Source organism: Akebia trifoliata, chromosome 8 (assembly GCF_017979445.1).
Source record: "Akebia trifoliata isolate Shusen 1 chromosome 8, ASM1797944v1, whole genome shotgun sequence".
NCBI classification, from domain to species: domain Eukaryota; kingdom Viridiplantae; phylum Streptophyta; class Magnoliopsida; order Ranunculales; family Lardizabalaceae; genus Akebia; species Akebia trifoliata.
The window spans coordinates 11986827-12006768 of NC_141382.1; the positions used below are offsets into that span (position 1 = coordinate 11986827).

At 33.8% G+C, this 19942-nt stretch overlaps 2 protein-coding genes across 7 annotated transcripts; one reads left to right on the plus strand and one right to left on the minus strand.

The window, feature by feature from the left end:
- Positions 1 to 8144: 8144 nt before the first annotated feature.
- UBC32 (ubiquitin-conjugating enzyme 32) lies at positions 8145 to 12574 on the plus strand. The gene is made up of 5 exons (XM_086449964.1): positions 8145 to 8419; positions 10621 to 10752; positions 11232 to 11316; positions 11723 to 11886; positions 11978 to 12574. Exons 1-5 carry the CDS (start codon positions 8309 to 8311, stop codon positions 12410 to 12412), a joined length of 927 nt encoding a protein of 308 aa, XP_086306090.1. The 5' UTR covers positions 8145 to 8308; the 3' UTR covers positions 12413 to 12574.
- Positions 12575 to 13439: 865 nt separating this feature from the next.
- On the minus strand, positions 13440 to 19082 carry LOC147396131 (uncharacterized). 6 transcript variants are annotated; one of them, XM_086449960.1, is made up of 8 exons: positions 18933 to 19082; positions 17749 to 17826; positions 16621 to 17325; positions 14787 to 15459; positions 14447 to 14547; positions 14273 to 14362; positions 13975 to 14102; positions 13440 to 13833 (listed from the first exon to the last, which is right to left on the minus strand). In XM_086449960.1, exons 3-8 carry the CDS (start codon positions 17308 to 17310, stop codon positions 13686 to 13688), a joined length of 1830 nt encoding a protein of 609 aa, XP_086306086.1. In that variant the 5' UTR covers positions 17311 to 17325; positions 17749 to 17826; positions 18933 to 19082; the 3' UTR covers positions 13440 to 13685. The 6 variants fall into 6 exon arrangements, with proteins under 6 accessions (XP_086306086.1, XP_086306083.1, XP_086306085.1 ...); XM_086449957.1 differs by having other exon boundaries at positions 16621 to 17358; positions 18933 to 19081; XM_086449959.1 differs by lacking the exon at positions 17749 to 17826 and having other exon boundaries at positions 16621 to 17358.
- Positions 19083 to 19942: the final 860 nt, after the last annotated feature.

Sequence of the window (19942 nt, forward strand, 5' to 3'; positions counted from 1 at the left end):
TTAAAGGGAGAGAATGATTTTCACCTTCATAATTGTTTGAATTTTTAAATTTCGTTGTGGGGTGTAATAAGTAAAATTTGGTGTGCCAATAGAAGTTCTCATTAATGGTATAAAGGATGAATATATATGATTTTTCTTTCAGCAAAAAAGAAATATTTCATATTGAATAATTAAAAATGTTAGTAACTAATTATTAATTGTAGGCATTATATCAAATACAATACAAGTTTGAAGCATCTTATTCAATTGCTTTTATGATTCTTCCTTAATCTTTACTTTAAAGAGTTTTTAATATATAACAATTGTGGAGTGTAGGTCCCATGGACCTTTAAAAACATTGGATTATTTCAAAAATCATTATAAAAATAATTTTCGAGTGTATTTTATCAAATGTAGAAATTGTGGGTGAACTGTGGGTGGGGGTTAATGGCAGTTAATGCTGGTAGGTCGTGAGTTCGATATCTAGTATGAGCATTAATTCCTTAGGGACCACCTGCAAGAGTGCACCCTCACTTACCTGGTGCGTGTGATGTGCAAGTATTGCCGGGACTAATCTTTGAAAAATACCATGGTCTATGGGGGGAGATTTCTATTTATTTTATATTTATTTTTATCAAATATCAAGTAAGTTAAATGTTTTAAAAATTAAAATTTTCTCAAATTAGTTTGACCCAAAGCAACCCTTGATCGATTTATAGTTACTAAAAAATTTGAAAATGTTTATAATTTTTTCATAAATTAACAATATTTATTTATATGAAAGGGTGAATTACCATTTCGCGAGTTGAAAATGAGTTATTTATGATTTCGGCTAATTATTCATTTTAACTAACAAAACATGAATGATTATGTTTTCGTTAAAAAAAAATAAATTCATTAACGAATTCAATAGTTTTAAAGTGCTTATTTCGCAGGTTTAGTGACAATTTCCAATTAGCCACTTTAAACTTGCACAATTGCCACTTTTAAACATGTGAAATAGTCACTTTAAAAACCTCTGAATTTGTTATCATTCACGTTTTGATTATTAAAATGAACAGTGACTCGGAATTATAAATTCATCAAAAGTTGGTGACTTTTTCATAAATATCTCTATATAAAACATAAAATTCACAAAAATCCATGGGGCTTTAGTTGAACAGATTTTATTGACCTGTTGGACCATTTGTTCGGTCACACGTACTCTGGACTGTAATTAATATTTATTTTTATTACTATTATAATGAGAGGAGGTGGAGTAGAAGTGGTCGACACCGAAATTTGAGTTGCTATACATGCTTTTACTTTTATATTTAAATTTAATATAATCAAGGTCAATTTGGTTAAAAACCAATAACATTGCAACTTCCCCTTGGTTAATTTTTCAAAATTACAAAAATATCTTTTTTACTACTTAAAAAATCCCTTTCAATAAATTTTACATTATAAATATTTGATTTTGCAATGCCACCTTCTAGTTATTAAAGTGAGAGAAGGTGGAGTAGAAGTTGCCTAACACCAAAATTTGGATTCCACAAGTATCCCCACTTTTATATTTAAATTTAATATAATCGGGGTCATTTTGGAAAAAATGAAAAAGAAAATCGCAAATCCCACATCCCTATAACTAGGTTGATTAGTTTTCATGATTGCAAAATTAATTATCCTTTTACGTTCTAATCTTTAAAAACCTTTTAATTAATATTTTAAATTACAAGTAAGTCCTTTACGGTACATTTGCTTTTGCACAGCCACCTTCTATAATAGCGAATAAAAAATTATGTTTTTTTTTTGTCGTTCATAATTTTTGGTCTTACTTGTTTTAAAAATAAACAAAACTGATGGTTTTTTTTCAACCTATTCGATTAAGTTTAAAAATGAATCTTTTTGTTTTTTTCAAATCTAACCTAAATCATGATCATTACATGATTGTTGGGTTATATTTTATTTTCCAACATTGGCTTTCCACTATTAAAAGGGCACTACAAGGAACTATAGCATAATGGTACCACAAAGGACCCTTTCCCGACATTTTTGGGTGACAAAAATGACATTTTAATGTGGTGGTGTGCACATAACTATAGATTTTTTTTAATCGTATCTCAAGAAAAACTTCTACGGTTATGTGCACACCACCATGTCAAAATGTCATGTTTGTCACCTCCAAAATGCCATTTCAGCATTAGTGATGAATTAATTCTTGTTCGAACTAAATGGGACTTGAATTAGAATCAAGGGTGAAATACTATTTTGTGAGCTGAAAATGAGTTATTTACGATTTTGACTCACTATTCATTTTATCTACCTAAATGTAAAGAATCAAGTTTTCGTTAAAATTTTTTTAGAACAAAGTGACTATTTCACAGGCTGTCACTTTAAATCTGCGAAATAGGCACTTTGAAAACCTCCAAATTCATTATCATTCACGCTTTGGTAATTAAAATGAGTAGTAAGCTAGCTGGAATCGTAAATTACTTTTTCCTAAACATCTCTAGAATCAATCCTATTGAATCCTATGTGTTCTCAAGTTTTCTATTGGTAACCTGTATCATTATTCGATAAACCTTGTCTTTTGAAGATTTCATCTTTGTTTATTGGATATTCTATTTGACATCTACTAAGCATCATTTTCATTGAAATCTTATTTCATGGTGCAGGTGACGAAAAATCTTTTACAGATGATGTGGCAATGGATGTCGAGGGAAATGCTTACATCACAGATGTGAAAACTAGTATGGAAGGTTGGGGTAAACGACGAGCTTCTATATATCATCAAAAACCCATTATTTATTCATAAAGAGTGGTACAATAGCTCATCATCAAAACAGTACCCTTCTGAGAGATTGGTTGAGAGTTTGGATGAATGAGAGATAGTTAGGGTTGTCGGGAAGTTCTTGGGTCCCATGCATTGTTTGGCATCAACTGCAACTGTGAAGGATGGGAAGACGTATTTGAACCAATTGTTTGGGTTGGGATGTTAGATTTTATGCATTCAAAATCTTAAACATAACTTTAATAAATTATGATTCCCAATAGGATATAATCTATCACATACCTTAAGTACATTATTTATACAATTTAAATTGAGTTGATGCTACTTACCTTATGCCATCATGAAGTCGTTGATATAAAATCGTTGGTGGTGTGCCTTACAATCCACATTCCACATGTTCATCGAAGCCTTAAATTAATCATTCACTTTCTAGAATCACATTCTCCCTTCTCTTTATGTGGATCAGATAGGGTTCTAATGATTGATGAATATCACTTTTTTATAACTCTCTACTTATGTGCATTTTCCACATTTCAGTTCTTTACCAATATGGGATCAGCGATCCTCTTTTATAGATGCAGGTTGAGGGCTTAGAGATCTTCTTTTAGTAAGATTCTTATCCATTAAGGTTTCTTACTAACTAATTCTAATGAATTTGAGATCCTTTTAATATTGATATCTTTTATTTATATAGAATTATTGTGCAAATAAACCATAAAATCGTGAGGTCAATGGGCCACACGTTATATAATTCTAACATAGGACTCCCGAAGAGAAAACATGTTATCGTAGAGGCGCACAACAAGAAAAAGGTCCATAGCCACTATAGGGTTGGAAATTCGCCACTACAACCTACTACGACAGAAAAAATCCATTTTTGTCTCAGTCATCTTTATAAATTTAACAACAAAAGTAGCATCAATAACGAATTTATCAATGGTTATAGCGACGAATTTATCTATCGTTATAAAGTATATGTATGTTGCTGTTCTGGCTATAAAGGTGAAAACATCCACTGTTATAGGGTATGTATTTATTTGTTGTCATTTGTGATCTACCAATGGACCTTCTTTCTAGCCTGGTTTAAATTTATTTAATTTTCTCTTTTTAAATTAATATGTATGATTTTTTATGATTATCCAAATTGTGCCTACTTTTAGGCATCTATTTTGTTTTTGCTTTATATCATATTTTCAATCATATTTGCATAATGGAATGTTATGCATCCTATGAAAATATTTGTCGATATTAAAATTTCACTTCATTGATGGATTCTTAGATTCTTTGAGGTATTCTATTGATTTCAAGTATTTTTAAGTTTGTTGAGCCATGACTATCATACTTTCTCATACAGGTGAAAGTAATATGAAGAATTTACCTAAAGATATAATTTAGCATCAATTAAGATAACAATTTGAATACCATGGAGATATCAGAAAAGTAGTATTACTACCAACAAAGCTTGGACAAGACAAGAATAGACCTAGTTTTGTGCAATATGTAAAAATGTCAAGGTTTATGAAATTTATTTTCATTCCCAAGTTAATGAAGAGTTTTATTTTTATTTTTCTTTGCTTCCTTGATGATCAAGTAAGGGGTAGATGAAATTTGTTGGGTTTTATTACTACTAAAAGATCAAGTTCTTGAGTGTTTCCTTGCAAAGCCTTATAATAATGTGAAAGCCACAAAATACGTGAAAGCTCATCTCAAAGGATCGTTGCGAACATCAAGGATCAAATGAGCGTTATCAGAGGATCCTACAAATAATATTACCTTGATTATCAATATAATGAAATAATAAATTTTTTTATTGATCTATGTATTGATGAAGTTAACCGTGAAGGAAGAACGATGGGGGGAGGACTCTAAAATCCTAGTCATGGACTAAAATTATAATTAAAATGAACAAGAAAATTTTGACTACCTTAAAGCAAATGCAACTAAAAAATTAATGGGATTATCAAAAGAAGCAATATGAAATTTGGATGCGACTTACAACTTGCACGGGTCATGGATACAATACAGAAACAAATACCATTCATTGGACTAATGAATAATGAAATGACTATTTAAAGACATGTTTAAACTTATATTTTTACTACATATTTCTAATTCTTGAGAATATTATATGTGGATTCACTTCAATATGATTCGAATATGTTTTAGAAATATTCAGATATAAAAAAATATTATTATAAGTCATTGATATTTGCATGTAAGTTATGTACATTATTTAAATGTACAATGCCACGGGAGATATTGGATAGAGTCTACATAGAAAAGGATTGCCCATGGATATATCATCTAAAGTTGGAAAGGATCACAAAATTTTTATGAGTTTAAAACACAAAATTTAGATAATAGATCTTTAGGACAGAATGTTTCAAATGTATCAACTCTTTAACAAAACGTGGATATTTCATCATTTAAAAAATGTCTTAAAAAAAAACGATCGAGATGGTTTTCAAAAAAATATTCAAATACTTATTGATGTTCTTATAAAAGATACAAACCCTTGATACAAGACTATATAAAATCTTTGAATGAAATAGCGACGGTGGAAAAATAAGGATACCTCTAAATTATTGCTCTTAATGCATTTGTTAAAGGAAAGGAGTATATAATAATTTCGATCGAATTAGCTGATCTAACAGTATGGTTGTCATGATTTAATGTTATTCACTTATCATAGACTTTGATATATGATATCTTACTAGTAGTTTTGTGATTTTTTTGTTTTTGACGGAACATCTAATTGTTTGTTTGATTATTTATGACATGTTAGGGTACTTATTTTAAATGAGTTTCTTTAGACTTGAATATTAAAACCACTTTTATTTTGAATGGATATTTGATTATCGTATTACTTTTTATAAGTATGCAAATCATTTATGCAATAATGAATATGACATCACAACAACAGATGTTTCTAAAAATATTAATATTGAAATTCATATTGGAACGTAGTGGATAGCAATCTATCACTTGAGATGCAATCAATGTATCAATACTTACGGTACACAATTTGTAAATGAATTCTTAAATGGTCCTTCATCAAACTGTTATGAGTCATTAATAATGAAAAATGAGTCATTTGTGAACTTTTATAATTTATTTTAAGAATGATGATGATTTGTGGATAGTAGACATGTGAAAATACTAGAGATGATTCCAATGTTTCTTATGAGAATAAGTCATAATTATCAGTATCGACGAATAAAAAAATCAAATTCAACATTCATTGCAAACAATCCACAGGTATTTTCATAAGGTTCTATTAGCTATGTTGTACTTTTCCAAAGAAATAATCCTATCATCATCTTTTGATCAATCAATGGAAGAAATTCGAACTCTTCAATATCTTTGACAAATATTCAAGGTATTTAACATTTTACCCATGATGGTATATATTTATGTTTATATTTTTACCAATAGTAATGTACTTTTTTAATTAATTAACAAGAGTGTTCTTGGTGCGATTGATAGAACACTCATCCATGTTTGCATTCCATCAGATAGACAAATTCCTCACAAGGGAAGGGGAAAAGGAATGTTTGAATGCTATCAAAATCTAATGACTATTTATAATTTTGATATAATATTTACATACGTGCAAGTTGGATGGGAAGGAGTGATGCATGATTTAAGGGTCGTAATGAAGACTATCCATGATCCTACAAACAAATGTTTAATACATTCATCTGATATTATTAGTATTTCTTATAGTTTTATTAGTAATAAATATAATATCTATATATATTTCTTATTTAATGATGTATTCATTTTAATGTAGATAAATATCATTTGGTTGATATTGTCTACACGCACACGTGAGATTTTATGGCACCATATCACAATATGCACTATTGGTTACTTGATTTTCGTTGTGGACGTCCTAGATGCAAGGAGAAAATATTCAATTATACACATGCTATACTGAAAAATATAATTGAGAGGGCTTTCGGAGTTTTGAATGCGCGGTTCCCAATTTTAAAAAGGATGGCATCATATTTTTTTCCTACTCAGAGAGATATAGTGATTGCATGCATGAGAATTCATAATTTTCTTTGTAAAATTTGGATAATTGATGAACTTTTTCATCAATACGATAATGAAGATATTCTTCTCGAAGTAACTAATGGTGGAAATACTTATCTTGGTGTGGAAGAGTTGTTTGGACAATCTGAATAAACATTTATGAATACCTAATAAGATCATATTACAAATCATTTTAATAGTGTAAATATATGAAATAATGGTATTTTGTTAGGTATAAAAATGTTGATTTTCAATTTTAATGGATTATATGAAAATGTTGATTTCAAATTTTGATGACTTGTATGGCATTATTGTTTTTAATATTAAAATTTGTGGGATTTTATAAATAAAAATTATTATTTAAAAATTGAAAATTTTAATATTATTTATTATTTAAAAATGAATTGTATTTAAATTTTATAAAAAATAATATATTTTATTGTGTTTGATAAGAAATAAGCATTTGAAACATGCAAACAATATATAATATGATTTTAAGGATAAATTTACCACATGATTATATGAATTTAGCACTTAATTATAATGAATTCAGTATTATCTTAATATCTAAATAAATAATTTTTTTTAGCACTTAGATTTAGAGTTTATAAGTTTCAGTACTTATTTTATTTTTTAGATTAATAAATAATATTTTAATGTGTGTTTTTTAATTAAAAATTAAGGGTGAAAAATAAATCTTTTTTTTTCTCCTAATAAGTCCATAGAATTGGGTCATGGACACCTGTGCCGTGTTTTTTATTCAAACGTGACTTTCTTAAGATTTCTAGTGCTGTTGAGCCTAATACAGATTGCCTTTTTGGCAAAATAACACCATAGCCCTATAGACTTCACGGTGTGGATCAGAGTCAAAGTATTTGAAAATGATGGCCACCTAACTCTTCAATTTAATATTAAAAAAAAAATCAATTTTTTATTTTATTTTTATAGAAATATTTTTCAATTATGATTTGTGACACCGATCAATGCAAATTCCATCTAAAATCTTTTCAAAAGGGATTCTTGTTGGATCCTAGATTATCGGATCGGATGATCCAATCCATCCCAAATGGGATACCAACCCGTTTCATTGACCGTCCTAAATGGAGTCCGAATTCTCTCTCCTAAATGGATCCACTCCGCAAAATTGCTATTGGGAGATGCGTGGAGGTAGCTAATATAGTACGGAAATGTGACTCGACAGAGCCAATAAAAAAGAAACACGTGTCAGATAGATTAAAATGAGGCTACAGATCAAGTGCGTTAGATCTAATCATCGCCACGTGTCAACTTCAACTGAAGACACGTGTACAATATTAAATCTCTCTCTTCTTTGATATTAGGTCATTTCTGCGATGTTAAGTCACAGAAGCAAACGATTTCTTTCTCATGTTCTCTTCTTCTCTCTGAACTCTCTTAATTAAAAAGTTCTGAATTATACATATATACATACATCGGTGGGAGTTAGAGTTAGAGTTAGAGTTAGGTGTTTATCGTACGCCGTTGCCTCTAATTTACGCCATGGCGGAAGAGAAGTACAATATGAAGAATCCAGGGGTGAAGAGGATTCTCCAGGAATTGAAGGAGATGCAAACCAACCCTTCCGATGATTTCATGAGTCTACCTCTGGAGGTAAAATCTCAACCCTAAATTTTCTATCTTTTGATTTCTAGGGTTTCAAGCCAAGACAATTTTCTCTTTTTAATTCAATTTGATTAGGGGTTGCTTTTTAATATTTATTTATTTATTTTGACATTCGAGATTGTAATTTTTAGAAAAAAAAAAATCAGTAGTGGAAGAAAATTCTAAGCCTCCAATTCTTGTTGGTGTGAACAAAAGGCTAGATTTTTTTTCTGTAGAGCATAACTAGGGTTCCATATTGATCAATGCTGGTCTAAGATGATATGGAAATTTCATGGAAAAATTACAATTGGATACTTACTATTTCAATTTGATTAGTTTATTTATTTATTTTGATTTTGGAACTGTCATTTTTAGAAAAATCGCTTTGGGGATAAAATATTTAGACTCTAATTCTTGGTGGTGTGAACAGAAGGGTTTTTTTTTTTTTTCCTTTTTCTTCTTCTTCTGTAGAACATAACTAGGGTTCCATATCGATTGATCAATGTGGACACATCAAAATGCTGATCTAAGATGATATGGAAGTTTTGTGGAAAAATTAGAATTGTGTACTTATCTTCAATCAGGAAATAAATCCATCATACAGAAAACTTAGGTTTTGTTGAATTATTAGTTTGGGATCTGATATTTGACATATTGTTGTTGAGAATTGAGAATTAAGATTGAGAGTAAGCAGTTTTACCGTGTATAATTGCTAATTTAAAATGAATTACTTTTTCTACTTTATCTTCTTGCGTATCTCACCGATTGCATTATTAATATTGGGAACCAACCTGTATTTTAATTTTCCAAATCCATTATTAGTTCTCACTCTGCCTAGGATTTATTTTTGAGATTGCATGGAGCCATTGTGAAGACAAATGCATGGTTATGGATCTTAGTCATTGGTGGGGTTGATTGTGATGAAGTATGATGGTATGCTACCAAAATTCGGTGGCTTTGATTAGAAAATGGAGTTTGTAGTTCAATGAATTAGGGTGAAGTATTGTTCTAGATCAAGTAAAAATATTTGAAAATAATGTTCTTTGGTAGCGTGCTTTAGGGATTGTTTTTTGGTGTACTCAAAACAAAGGGAAAAATGGTATTATGCTGAATTGAAATTGTATATCTAGCATTGGCATGATTGGACAGCACTTTCGACCAATTGTTCATTCATTCTTTTTGTGCTTTTGTAAGAAATCGTTTTCAGAGTATTGGACTTTGTGTAGGGTCTGAATAGTGGTTACACAAGAAGGTTTTGATTGTTAATGGCAATGAGTGTTGAGTTGGGGACAGGACTCCAAGGAGCTAAGTATCGCTGACTCTGATGGTGTTGTCTCTACTTTTCGGTCTAGGAGAACAAGTCGGTCTTGTGTTAACAATTTCATTGTGATGCCTTTAGGATTTTGAGGTAAATAGTTTAGGATTCTAGGTTGAGGTGACATTGAAAATTGATTTTTTGCTGGATTGTATTTCTTTCATATGGTTTGATAGTTAAAACAACTTGTCTGGTTGACCATAGGAGAACTCGGAACAGAAAACAAGGTGCTAGGCCAGTTAGTCGATTAGCGTGCATGAGTTTTTGAATAGTTTCTAGGTGACTTTGTGCCATTGCTACCTAATGAAGCAGACAAAATGTTGGGCGAACAATAATTGATAGAATGAGAGATGGATGTGTGCAAGGACTGGGAAGGATAAAAATTAGAAACGTGCGTCCAAGGTCTTGGAATGACCCCTAATAGGGGATATACTAAAGAAAGGCGATTGAGATGGTTTGGGTGCATAAAACAGAGGCTAATGGTGACACCAGTAAGAAGCAGCAGTTTAGAGAGGTTGAAAGTTCTATTAAGGGTATGAGGAAGGCCTAGAAGGACATAAATGACACATAAGGTAGTAAGAGTAGATTAATGATGCTTTAACACGAGTATGTCTACATGTCTAATCTAGCAATTGGACATCAACAGTTTTCCAGCCTTAGATTTCAAGGAGTGTACATGATCACTCTTCTGTTACATTGTGCCAACCTTACTTCATGATGAATGAAATGCACATAAACATGTGGCAAATTGTAATGTATTCATATTTTACCTTCTTTTATCAAAAACTTGTACTTGTGTCTCTACATGCACTTTCCTATGTAGTGTAGTTAAACTTATTAATGAAATCTGTCTGTTCTCTTTAGAATCCAACTGATTTTGATTAAATGTGGTCAGGATAATATATTTGAGTGGCAATTCGCAATCAGGGGCCCTGCTGATACTGAGTTCGAAGGAGGAATCTATCATGGACGAATCCAGTTACCTGCCGAATATCCATTCCAGCCTCCGTCATTTATGTTGCTAACTGTAATGACCTAATTCTTATTACCAAATAATGTTGCATCTACGGCTCTGCTTGGTATGCTGCAAATCATTTGCAAATGCAAATAATTTTCTGAAATCAATCTTATTGGTGTTTGGTTACACAATACAAATGATTTGCATTGCAAAAAATTTGCATAGATTGCCTACATTCTTAAAAATTTTAGCAAATGGTTTGCGGCACAAAAATTGCTTAAATCATTTGCAAAATCACAATGAATTTTTTTATTGCAAGATTCGACCAATCACAAAAAAGATTCGCAAGAAATTTTCCAATGGTTACCAAGCAATAGTAAGTCATTCGTCGCAAACCATTTGCATTGCAAAACATTTGTAGTGTACCAAGCAGGGCCACATGTCTAATTCACATGGGTCTATGTATTTGATGAGGTTTGTTAGAATACTTTTTTGTTGATATATTATTTTCTTGGAGTACTTATTTATTGCTATTGACTTTGTATCAGCCAAATGGTCGTTTTGAAACACAAACTAAGATATGTCTAAGTATATCAAATTATCACCCTGAACATTGGCAGCCGTCATGGAGTGGTAAACTTCTTACCTTATGATATTCTTGTTCATGAATGTGAATTGCACTGCTTCCAATCTTTAATTTCAGGTCCTCCATGTATGCTTAGAAAGTTTTTAATCGAAAACATTTTCTCAAGGAGATATTCTAATGTTCTTGTTTTTGTTTTAAACAATTACCAAACAATATAAATATTTTTAAGGAAACATTTTGAGGAAGAATTTTCTGAGCTCCCATACAGGGCTCAATGATCTTCGGTACGAAGCAAATGAGCTGAAAATTTGTGTAGTTTTTTGCAAGTAAGCATCTATAATTTTTTACTTACAAGGTTGTGTGTGGGGCTGTAAATTCATTATAATACTATGGTATTGTTTATACTGAAAAGTTGACAAATTCACCAGCCTAACATACAACTTTTGCTGGCAGTTCGAACTGCTTTAGTAGCAATGATTGCATTCATGCCCACCAACCCAGGTGGTGCATTTGGCTCCCTTGATTATAAGAAGGAAGAAAGACGTGTGTTAGCCATTAAATCTCGTGAAGCAGCCCCAAAATTTGGGACTCCTGAACGTCAAAAACTAATTGATGAGGTATGCTTGCATTTTTACATAAATTTTCTATTTGGGTGTCTTTTGATTGACTCCATGTAGCTCCTACACTTACAAGCCTCTTGTGTCACAGATTCACCAGTATATGGTAAGCAGAGCACCCCCAGTTCCTGAGCTCAGCCCTCAGCAGACCTCTGATGAACACTCAACCAACAGTGAGGGTGAAGCCCAAATTAGTCCTCAACACGGTGATGAAATAGCTGCTGGAGAGGACCATCCAAACCCAGAAGCGAATGAAATGGTTGCTGCAGATGTGCAAGAGGTCCGTTTGAATGCTAATGCGGGTCCCTTGAGAGTCAGCTTTACTGCAGGATTGAGTGTATCGAGAAATGTGCCAGCCGTTGACTCAATGGAGGAGCAACAGAGGGCTGGGGTGAGAGCTCCAAAGCCTTCAAATGATCGCTTGTTTACGTGGGCTGCCATTGGACTGACTCTTGCTATTGTGTTTCTTCTACTTAAGAAGTTTTTGAAATCTAGTGGACATGACTTGGGTTCTATGGGTTTGTAGATTGATATATGTGGGGATGTTGGATGAGTGCTTTCCATTAAATTGCCATTACAGATTTGAAACACGGAATTACAATTGGATTCCGAAGGGAACGGAACAACTGTAATATTATATCATGATTTGCACATTAATTAATAATATATATAGCAGCGGGTTTGTATTTATGCAGTGTTGATCAATTGGTTTTGATTTGGATTGTAGATGGGCTAAGCAACTAAATTTATGCAGTTTTGGGATAAAGCTTTGATGATGATGATGATGACGACGACGACAACAATGAACAAGATCACATCCTTTTCTCTGTCAAAAATTGCTTGGAAGGAAAAACAAAAAACGTGTCAAAAGTGCTTGTGTCAGGTGAATCCTATACTGTAACCCAACTTAGAACATTGAGTGGGAAAACTTTTTTCCTGTTTGAAAGCTCACTCGACAGAAAACAAAATTCCAGTTTCCTGGAAGGGGTGGACAAATGAGAAGCAGAAAACAGAATGATGGAAGTAAGTTACACATGTACGACAGCATTAAGTTACAAAAATGGGAAAACACTTCTATGCTAACTTTGGAAATTCTAAGAGGGATTTTTCTTTTTCTAATTTATGTCCCCACCAAACACCAAGAAATGGATCAGCATGGATTATTCTCAAGGCAAACAAAATGCATCTAGGATTGGACTTGAACGGCAGTACAGTTGCAAGTAAAGAAAAAGAGCATTGGTATCTGATCTAGACTTTGTATCTGTCAATCATGCCTGTCTTCTGGATCTCTGCCAAGCAATACCATGCCAAATCATATATAAAAGCCCCTAGCAAGTCTATCAGTTGGTGAACGAATTTGCACACCCTAGAACTGCTTTGTTATAGAAGCACTTAGTTTTACAATTGTTCAACAAGCATTCCAATAGCAATTTTTTTTTTTTTTGGTTATTCATCCAGTTCCATGAGATGTTGCTCAACATCATTTGCTAGGGCATCAGCACTGTAGACATGAGCATTGCTAGTGCAACTCCCAAGTTAAATGTGCCTTAAAATGAGAGTATCTAATGAGAAGTTTTGATAATTATGATGATGATGACTCAGATCATATCCTTCCTACCCAAACAAGAGCAAAACTAAGTGCAGGGACCAATTGACTGATCATTTTTTCAACCAAGTAAAAAAAAATTGTATTTGAATATCATTCGGCAATATCTCACATTAATTTGGGCTAAAGCACTGTGCATCAGATTTGCAAAAACACCCTCCCATCACAAATTAAGGAAAGCTTGTCCACAGCATCAGCAGGTTGATACGGGCTGCATCTGTTTGTTGTGTATTGCCCTGTAGCACTGCAGACTGCACAATGGAAGTTTTGACTTGGAATCGCGGTACTTGTATGCATTAGTACATGAAGGACCCGCACATTTCTCACGTGGAGGAGGATAACTGAAAGTCCAAAGTATGAAACCATCAGCCAAAAAGAAAATTAGATGTGCACAAGTAGCTAAACACAGTAATAGAAGATTTTACATCATTTGTGGGTGAACGCTAACATTCAAGTTTGGATCTGTGAGAAGAAATTCATACCTGCATGGCTTTGGATCAAATATGGAAGGCAGACCTACATCTTTAGGGAATATTACAACTGTCCCAGTGGGACCCATTACCCATCTGACGGTGTTCGACGCAAGTGTCATGGCATTGGTGGCCTTCTCCTGCATGAGACAAATATTAATCCCAAAACTAAACGAAGGTTCGTAGATCCAAGTAAGTGGAAACCTAAAAAATTACAAAATTTTTGTTGGAACCCGTGACTGTTGACTTGATTTGCGTCCCACATTAACATGATATAAAAGAGATTGGATTTTAGTGGAGTTCTCAATACCTGTGCTAATTCATCTTGGCGTTTCTTAATCTTATCCTCCCGTTTCTTCCTACTAGAATCCTGACCCAATATTTTCCTGATTGCTTCAGCCTACAAAATTCAAAGCAAAGAAAAGAAAATAGATGAATCGTCCTCGAGGAAAAAGGAAAATTGACCATAGAATAAAAGGCAAACCTCAGACTCCCTAGCTGCCTTCTCCGCTTGCATCTTACGCCTTTGAGCAGCCTCTGCCTTCTTCAGCTGTTGCTCTACTTCAGAAAGCTTCTCCTTTTGCTCTATCCATCAAATAACCAACAAAAGAACAAAGTGATTTAATGGAATACTAACCATTTTACTCAATTATCAATTGAAGGGCTACAAAAATGAGAGAGCTTCTATTGCCACAACAACTTGCTAACGTCACCCCAAGATATGTGCTAATTCTTTGGTGATTTATATATGAATTGGGGTGGCATTAGAAAAACTTGGCATGGTAATAGAATTTCTCCTAAAATAAACAGAAAGAAATGCTCACTTCTTGGTGGAGGCAAACCATTTGAGAACTCAATTAGACTGGCACCAGCCACTGTCGACATGTCTTTGCCCGATTGAAGGGCCCGTTGACGTGTAGTAAGAGACATTTCCTTCTTACTTTCTATTAAAAAATCAACAGATTCCTTCTTCTGTTTCTTCCCCCTAGTTTCAGGTTCACAGTCTGATGTCGGTTCTGCTTCTTCCTCGACATAATCCGTATCCTCAAATACTCTTTGTGATCTAGACTTTTTACTGTCTCTTCCAGACTTTGATGAACCATACTCCCCGTCATTGTATTCTCCATCAACTATCCTACTCTTTGAAACTCTCGAAATTCTCCGTTGTTTCTTGTTTCTGTCTTCCTCGTCTTCATACTCAGCAGTATAATGTGTAGTAGCCTTAGAAGATTTTAGTCTCTCGAGATATCTGATCTCCTCATCTTCATCACCATCATCAAATGCTCCATCTAACACACGCCGCTTGGGGACACGCATGCTCTTGCGAACTGGCTCAGACTCATCTGTTTGCTTCCCAGAAACACAATCCTTTGGTATCTTTGTCTTTGAAGAATCTTCCTTCCAAAGACTAGAACTCCCTCCAGAAGAATCCTTACATGAGAGTCCTTGTAAACCCCTTGCGCTCCGTAGAGGAGAGTGATCATCATCCGAAGTGTCCTGCAACAGTGAAATTATCAATATTAAAAAAAATTATAGGACTCTAGAACTTATTTCCACAAAATATTATAAAGATAATTAATGAGAGATTCTATTGCTACACCAGCTTTTGCTAACGCCACCCAAATTCATATGTAAATCACAAAAGAATTAGCACACATCTTAGGGTGGATTTAGCAACAGTGGCAATAGAAGCTCTCTAATTAATACGGTAGTAGAGGTAGTCATAGTGGTGGTAATACTAGGACATGATTATGATGATGAAGACGACGACAATAATAATAATTTAATAATAATTATCCTAACTGGATGTAGAATTAGAAAAGTAACATTCTTTGAAATGTCATGGGAACCGAAACGACTGATCCAAGAGAAAGGAGTCCATTTAGCATACAATTTTCACAATGTGTCAGCTAATTTTCGAAAGCTGTTATTGGCATGCCAACTTTTACTTGTTACACCTCAATTTCTTAAATTATTTATCACATTCCAATTAATATTAAAACAAACCCTTCAAACATTACAAAGGTTTGGCTCAAATTATTATCTCAACAATACAAAACATTATAACACTCGTTTCAAACAATTTCAGTAGTTTACAAATATGATTAGGCTCATATAAAATCTGAAATCCAATCTAGCAAAGAAAAAAAAACGACAACAGAGCTTCTATTGGCACGCCCAACTTTTACTTATTCTCAACCATTCACTTATTTTCTTAATTTTTAATTGGGGTGTAATAAATAAAAAGTTGAGGTGCCAGTAGCAGCTCTCCAATTTTTTGTCTCCAAGATCTCTGCCCATACATTACATGCATTGGACAATGCCTGCATGCCTAACAACTATTAAAAAGAAACCCAGTATCTTCAATCAATAAGGATAGCTTGTATTAGTCCACAAGCTCAGAGCAAAGAGAAGCTGAAAAATAATGGCATTTCTGTTTTCTACACTGGACTAACAACTTTTCTCCAAGAGTCCAACAAACCTTACCAACTTAGTATGAATCTCGAGATTTCATTTTGACAGTCGATGAGCCTTAGTAAGGCCTTTTTTCCTTTCTAAGTTAGACATGAAAGTGTTGGTCTGTCTCCAGTGATAATACTTAGGGATCAGAGCACAACCCCACACTTATATTTTTTGACAAAGAGCAGTTATAAGTACCTGAAGAATCAGCTTTTGCCGTGACCGAGGAGCATCGGAAGAAAGAGAAGACTTCATGGAATACAACCCACCACAAGACGCAACATCTGATGTGGAGTTTGCATGTATTGTATGCGTTACACCCCCCACTTTGAGCTTTACTTTTCTCAGTTTGTTCTCATTTCCTAATCCATCAAAATTCCCCAAACTCTGGCTTTCACCATTCCTTCCACTGCCCACATCGCTACCTTGCTTTCTTGAATGCGATTCAAAGCTATCCTTAACCTTAAGCACGCCTTTCCAATTAGCTGGCGCAAGGACACCTTCACTACACCGTTTGAAATCTGTCCCACTTCTTCCTAACTCATTACTGCCTTTCAACCCACCATTTTTGTAAAACCCATCAAATTCTTTCCCGGTCTTTTTATGGGCAGCGTCAGTGTCACCTTCAGCTCGGTTAAAAGAAGAAACCCTCGAAGCATATTGGTTCAGATTGAACTCTTTCTTCTGAGAACTGGTGTTGTAAACAGTGTTCTCATCACTAGAGACCTTGCTCACATTGTCTGAAGGTGGCGTGGACAACGATGGCGAGATGTCACAACTGTCTGGAAATGGTTGTGAATCGGATCTAGGCCGTCGGAATGTGTTGCTTCTCTTCTTCCTCACAGTAGTGCCTACATTGTCAAATCCAGAACCTCCGAACCCTTCCATTCTAGCAGTAAGGCTCTTTTCAAAATGAAGGAAGAAACCATACAAAAACTGCACATTCGAGAAATGTTACACAACAGAAGAAAGGATCCAATAATGAATAAGATCATAACATAGAGGGCAACAGCATAAGGAAAGCAAAAAGTTTACATTATAAAACATACATCAATCCTGAACAAAAGAAAGATAATTGAAAGAAATGCAAGTAAAATTCGTCAACAAAGATCATTCTAGACCAATTAAAATAAATAAAAAAAGACGTTCCAGGGATAGATTTGAAACAAGGACGCACACAAAATCACCGTAGAAACCGATCAAGAGACTCAAATGGATGACAAACAAGATCAAGCCAATGAAGTACCAATTGAAAAGTTGTGGCTGAAGGAAGCACAACATAATGAAATAAAGAGAAAACAAAATGTAGAGGTGATTTCGTGTTACCTCTTACAACTCAGCTCCTTTTGTTCGTCTCCTGTCCCCTGCTCCCTCCGACCTGCGATGGTGATACCAGTGTGGTACCTGCCAAAAACTCTCCGATGATAAAGTCAGTTATGTAGTTTAGTTAATCGGTAATGGACTATCTAATCTGTTTTTCTGAACCCCTCCCTTTGGAGTCTCCTCCTCTATTTATAGCTTTCTCTTAGAGATTTCTTCGAATAAGGGATCTCCAACAGAGATTCCTTACCTTTAGGAGAGGATACTAAGAAGGGAAAGATTTTTTGGACTCTGTTATCCACTCTCTTGATTCTTGGGATCTTCCCTGAAAATATGGGATCTGAGTTGATTCGGAGTCCACTTAGAAGTCTACCCAGCTCGGTTTATATACTAGGCAGAGCTGACATTCGAATTCTGCCCTTTTAGAACAGCTAGGTGCCCTAGGTACCACTTGGGAGGAAATCAATTGGTACTGACCTCCTACTAGTTTAATACTGGACACATGTAGGGTCCAGATGCTTTTACTAAGTTAACCCTCTACACAAAACAAAATAATTATATGGAAAATGTAGGAACCTCCTCCAGACAGAAAATTGGAGACCAAAAAAACTTACATGTAAAACCCTGAGAAATCGAAGAAATAGATGTATAAATAAACCCCAAGAGATTAAGAAGTCCAAAAAAAAAAAAAACCAAAGGAATCAATAGAACCATTTAAATAGAAGAATCAAGTACACTAAATGAAAAAACTAACACCAAGCACACATATCACACAAAAACAGAAAATAAATTAAACCCACATTACCCCAGCAGAGAAGAAAAATAAGAAGGAAATTAGATTTAGGACAGCCCAATTGAATGAAAAAGCCAACCCACAATTCCACACCCACAGATCATCACAAACAAAAAGAAATCAAGCTACCCACATATAGATAACTTACACAAACCATACAAACGAAATAAAATCTAGATATCCATATAAAAATAGCTCACAAAAACCACAAACGAAACAAAATCAAGATTTCGAGATACCCACATTGTAAAATCCCATCAGAACCAGGTAATTGAGGAGAAATCGAGATACCCACATAGAAAAAAAAAATCAATAAAATCACTTAAACGAAATAATACCATGACAAACTATCACCCCTTAATCAGTAAATATGGAGCGAAGACAGAAAAGGTGTTACCTTGTCGTTGAAGAGATGTTCGAAAACCCTAAGTAACAGTGGAAAGAAGTCCTGAAGTAGAGAAGAAATGGTGGAGAAAAAAGAGTGAGTTTCTTTCTCTCTTCGGGTGTAGGGTTGGCTTAACGATAAGGAGTAGAGTAAAGCAGACGCCAAAGGAAAATGCTCGAATGACACACGGAAATTACTGAGATTCTCACGACATAGATGTGTTTCCTCGCGATACGAGTAAAAACCATCTACAGTTATGTATGCATGTCCACGTCAGAATTGTGAGAATCACAGTAAATCTATGTCACCCCAGCACGACTCGACGCCAAATGTTCTTCATTTTTTTTTTCTAAATTATTTCAAATCCTAAATTTCTTTATTTACGATTTTAGACAGAATCTATTAATCCCACATTTTTAAAATTAGCTTTATTCTCTCTCTGTGTCTGTAAGTTAAGAACCGGTACCCCTCATGGTTGCTATTGACCCGCCAACTTTTTACTTGTACAAAAAATAAATAAATAAATAAATATCGGACAGACCTATTTGTTACAATTTTATTACAAAAACTCCCTTACTTTATCAAGTTAGTCTCTGAATAAACCTTACTTGAATCCGGCTAACATGACTAACTTAGTAAAATTTCAAATCTTACTAAGGGTTGATGGTCCACATAGATTATCAAATTGGTAACCAATACTGCAGCCTTCTCGAAGGTGTTGAAAATGGATGATTATCGAACTCCCAAAATTTAAAACTAAAATTGAATGGTAAAAATTAACTTTTTTTTTTTTTTTGACTTTGCTTTCTAAAGTTCTTAGAATTATGTCATTTTATAATCCTATGGCATCAGATCATGTTTTTGAATGCCACAAATTGATGCGGTTAGGATCCACTCAAAGGTATGCTATGTATCAAATCAACCACATCAATTGGAATTTTATGATGTTGATTCCCACTCCAAGGTTTGCTGAGTAAGAAACTTGATAAAGTGAGGTTTTTAATAAAAATGAAACAATTAGG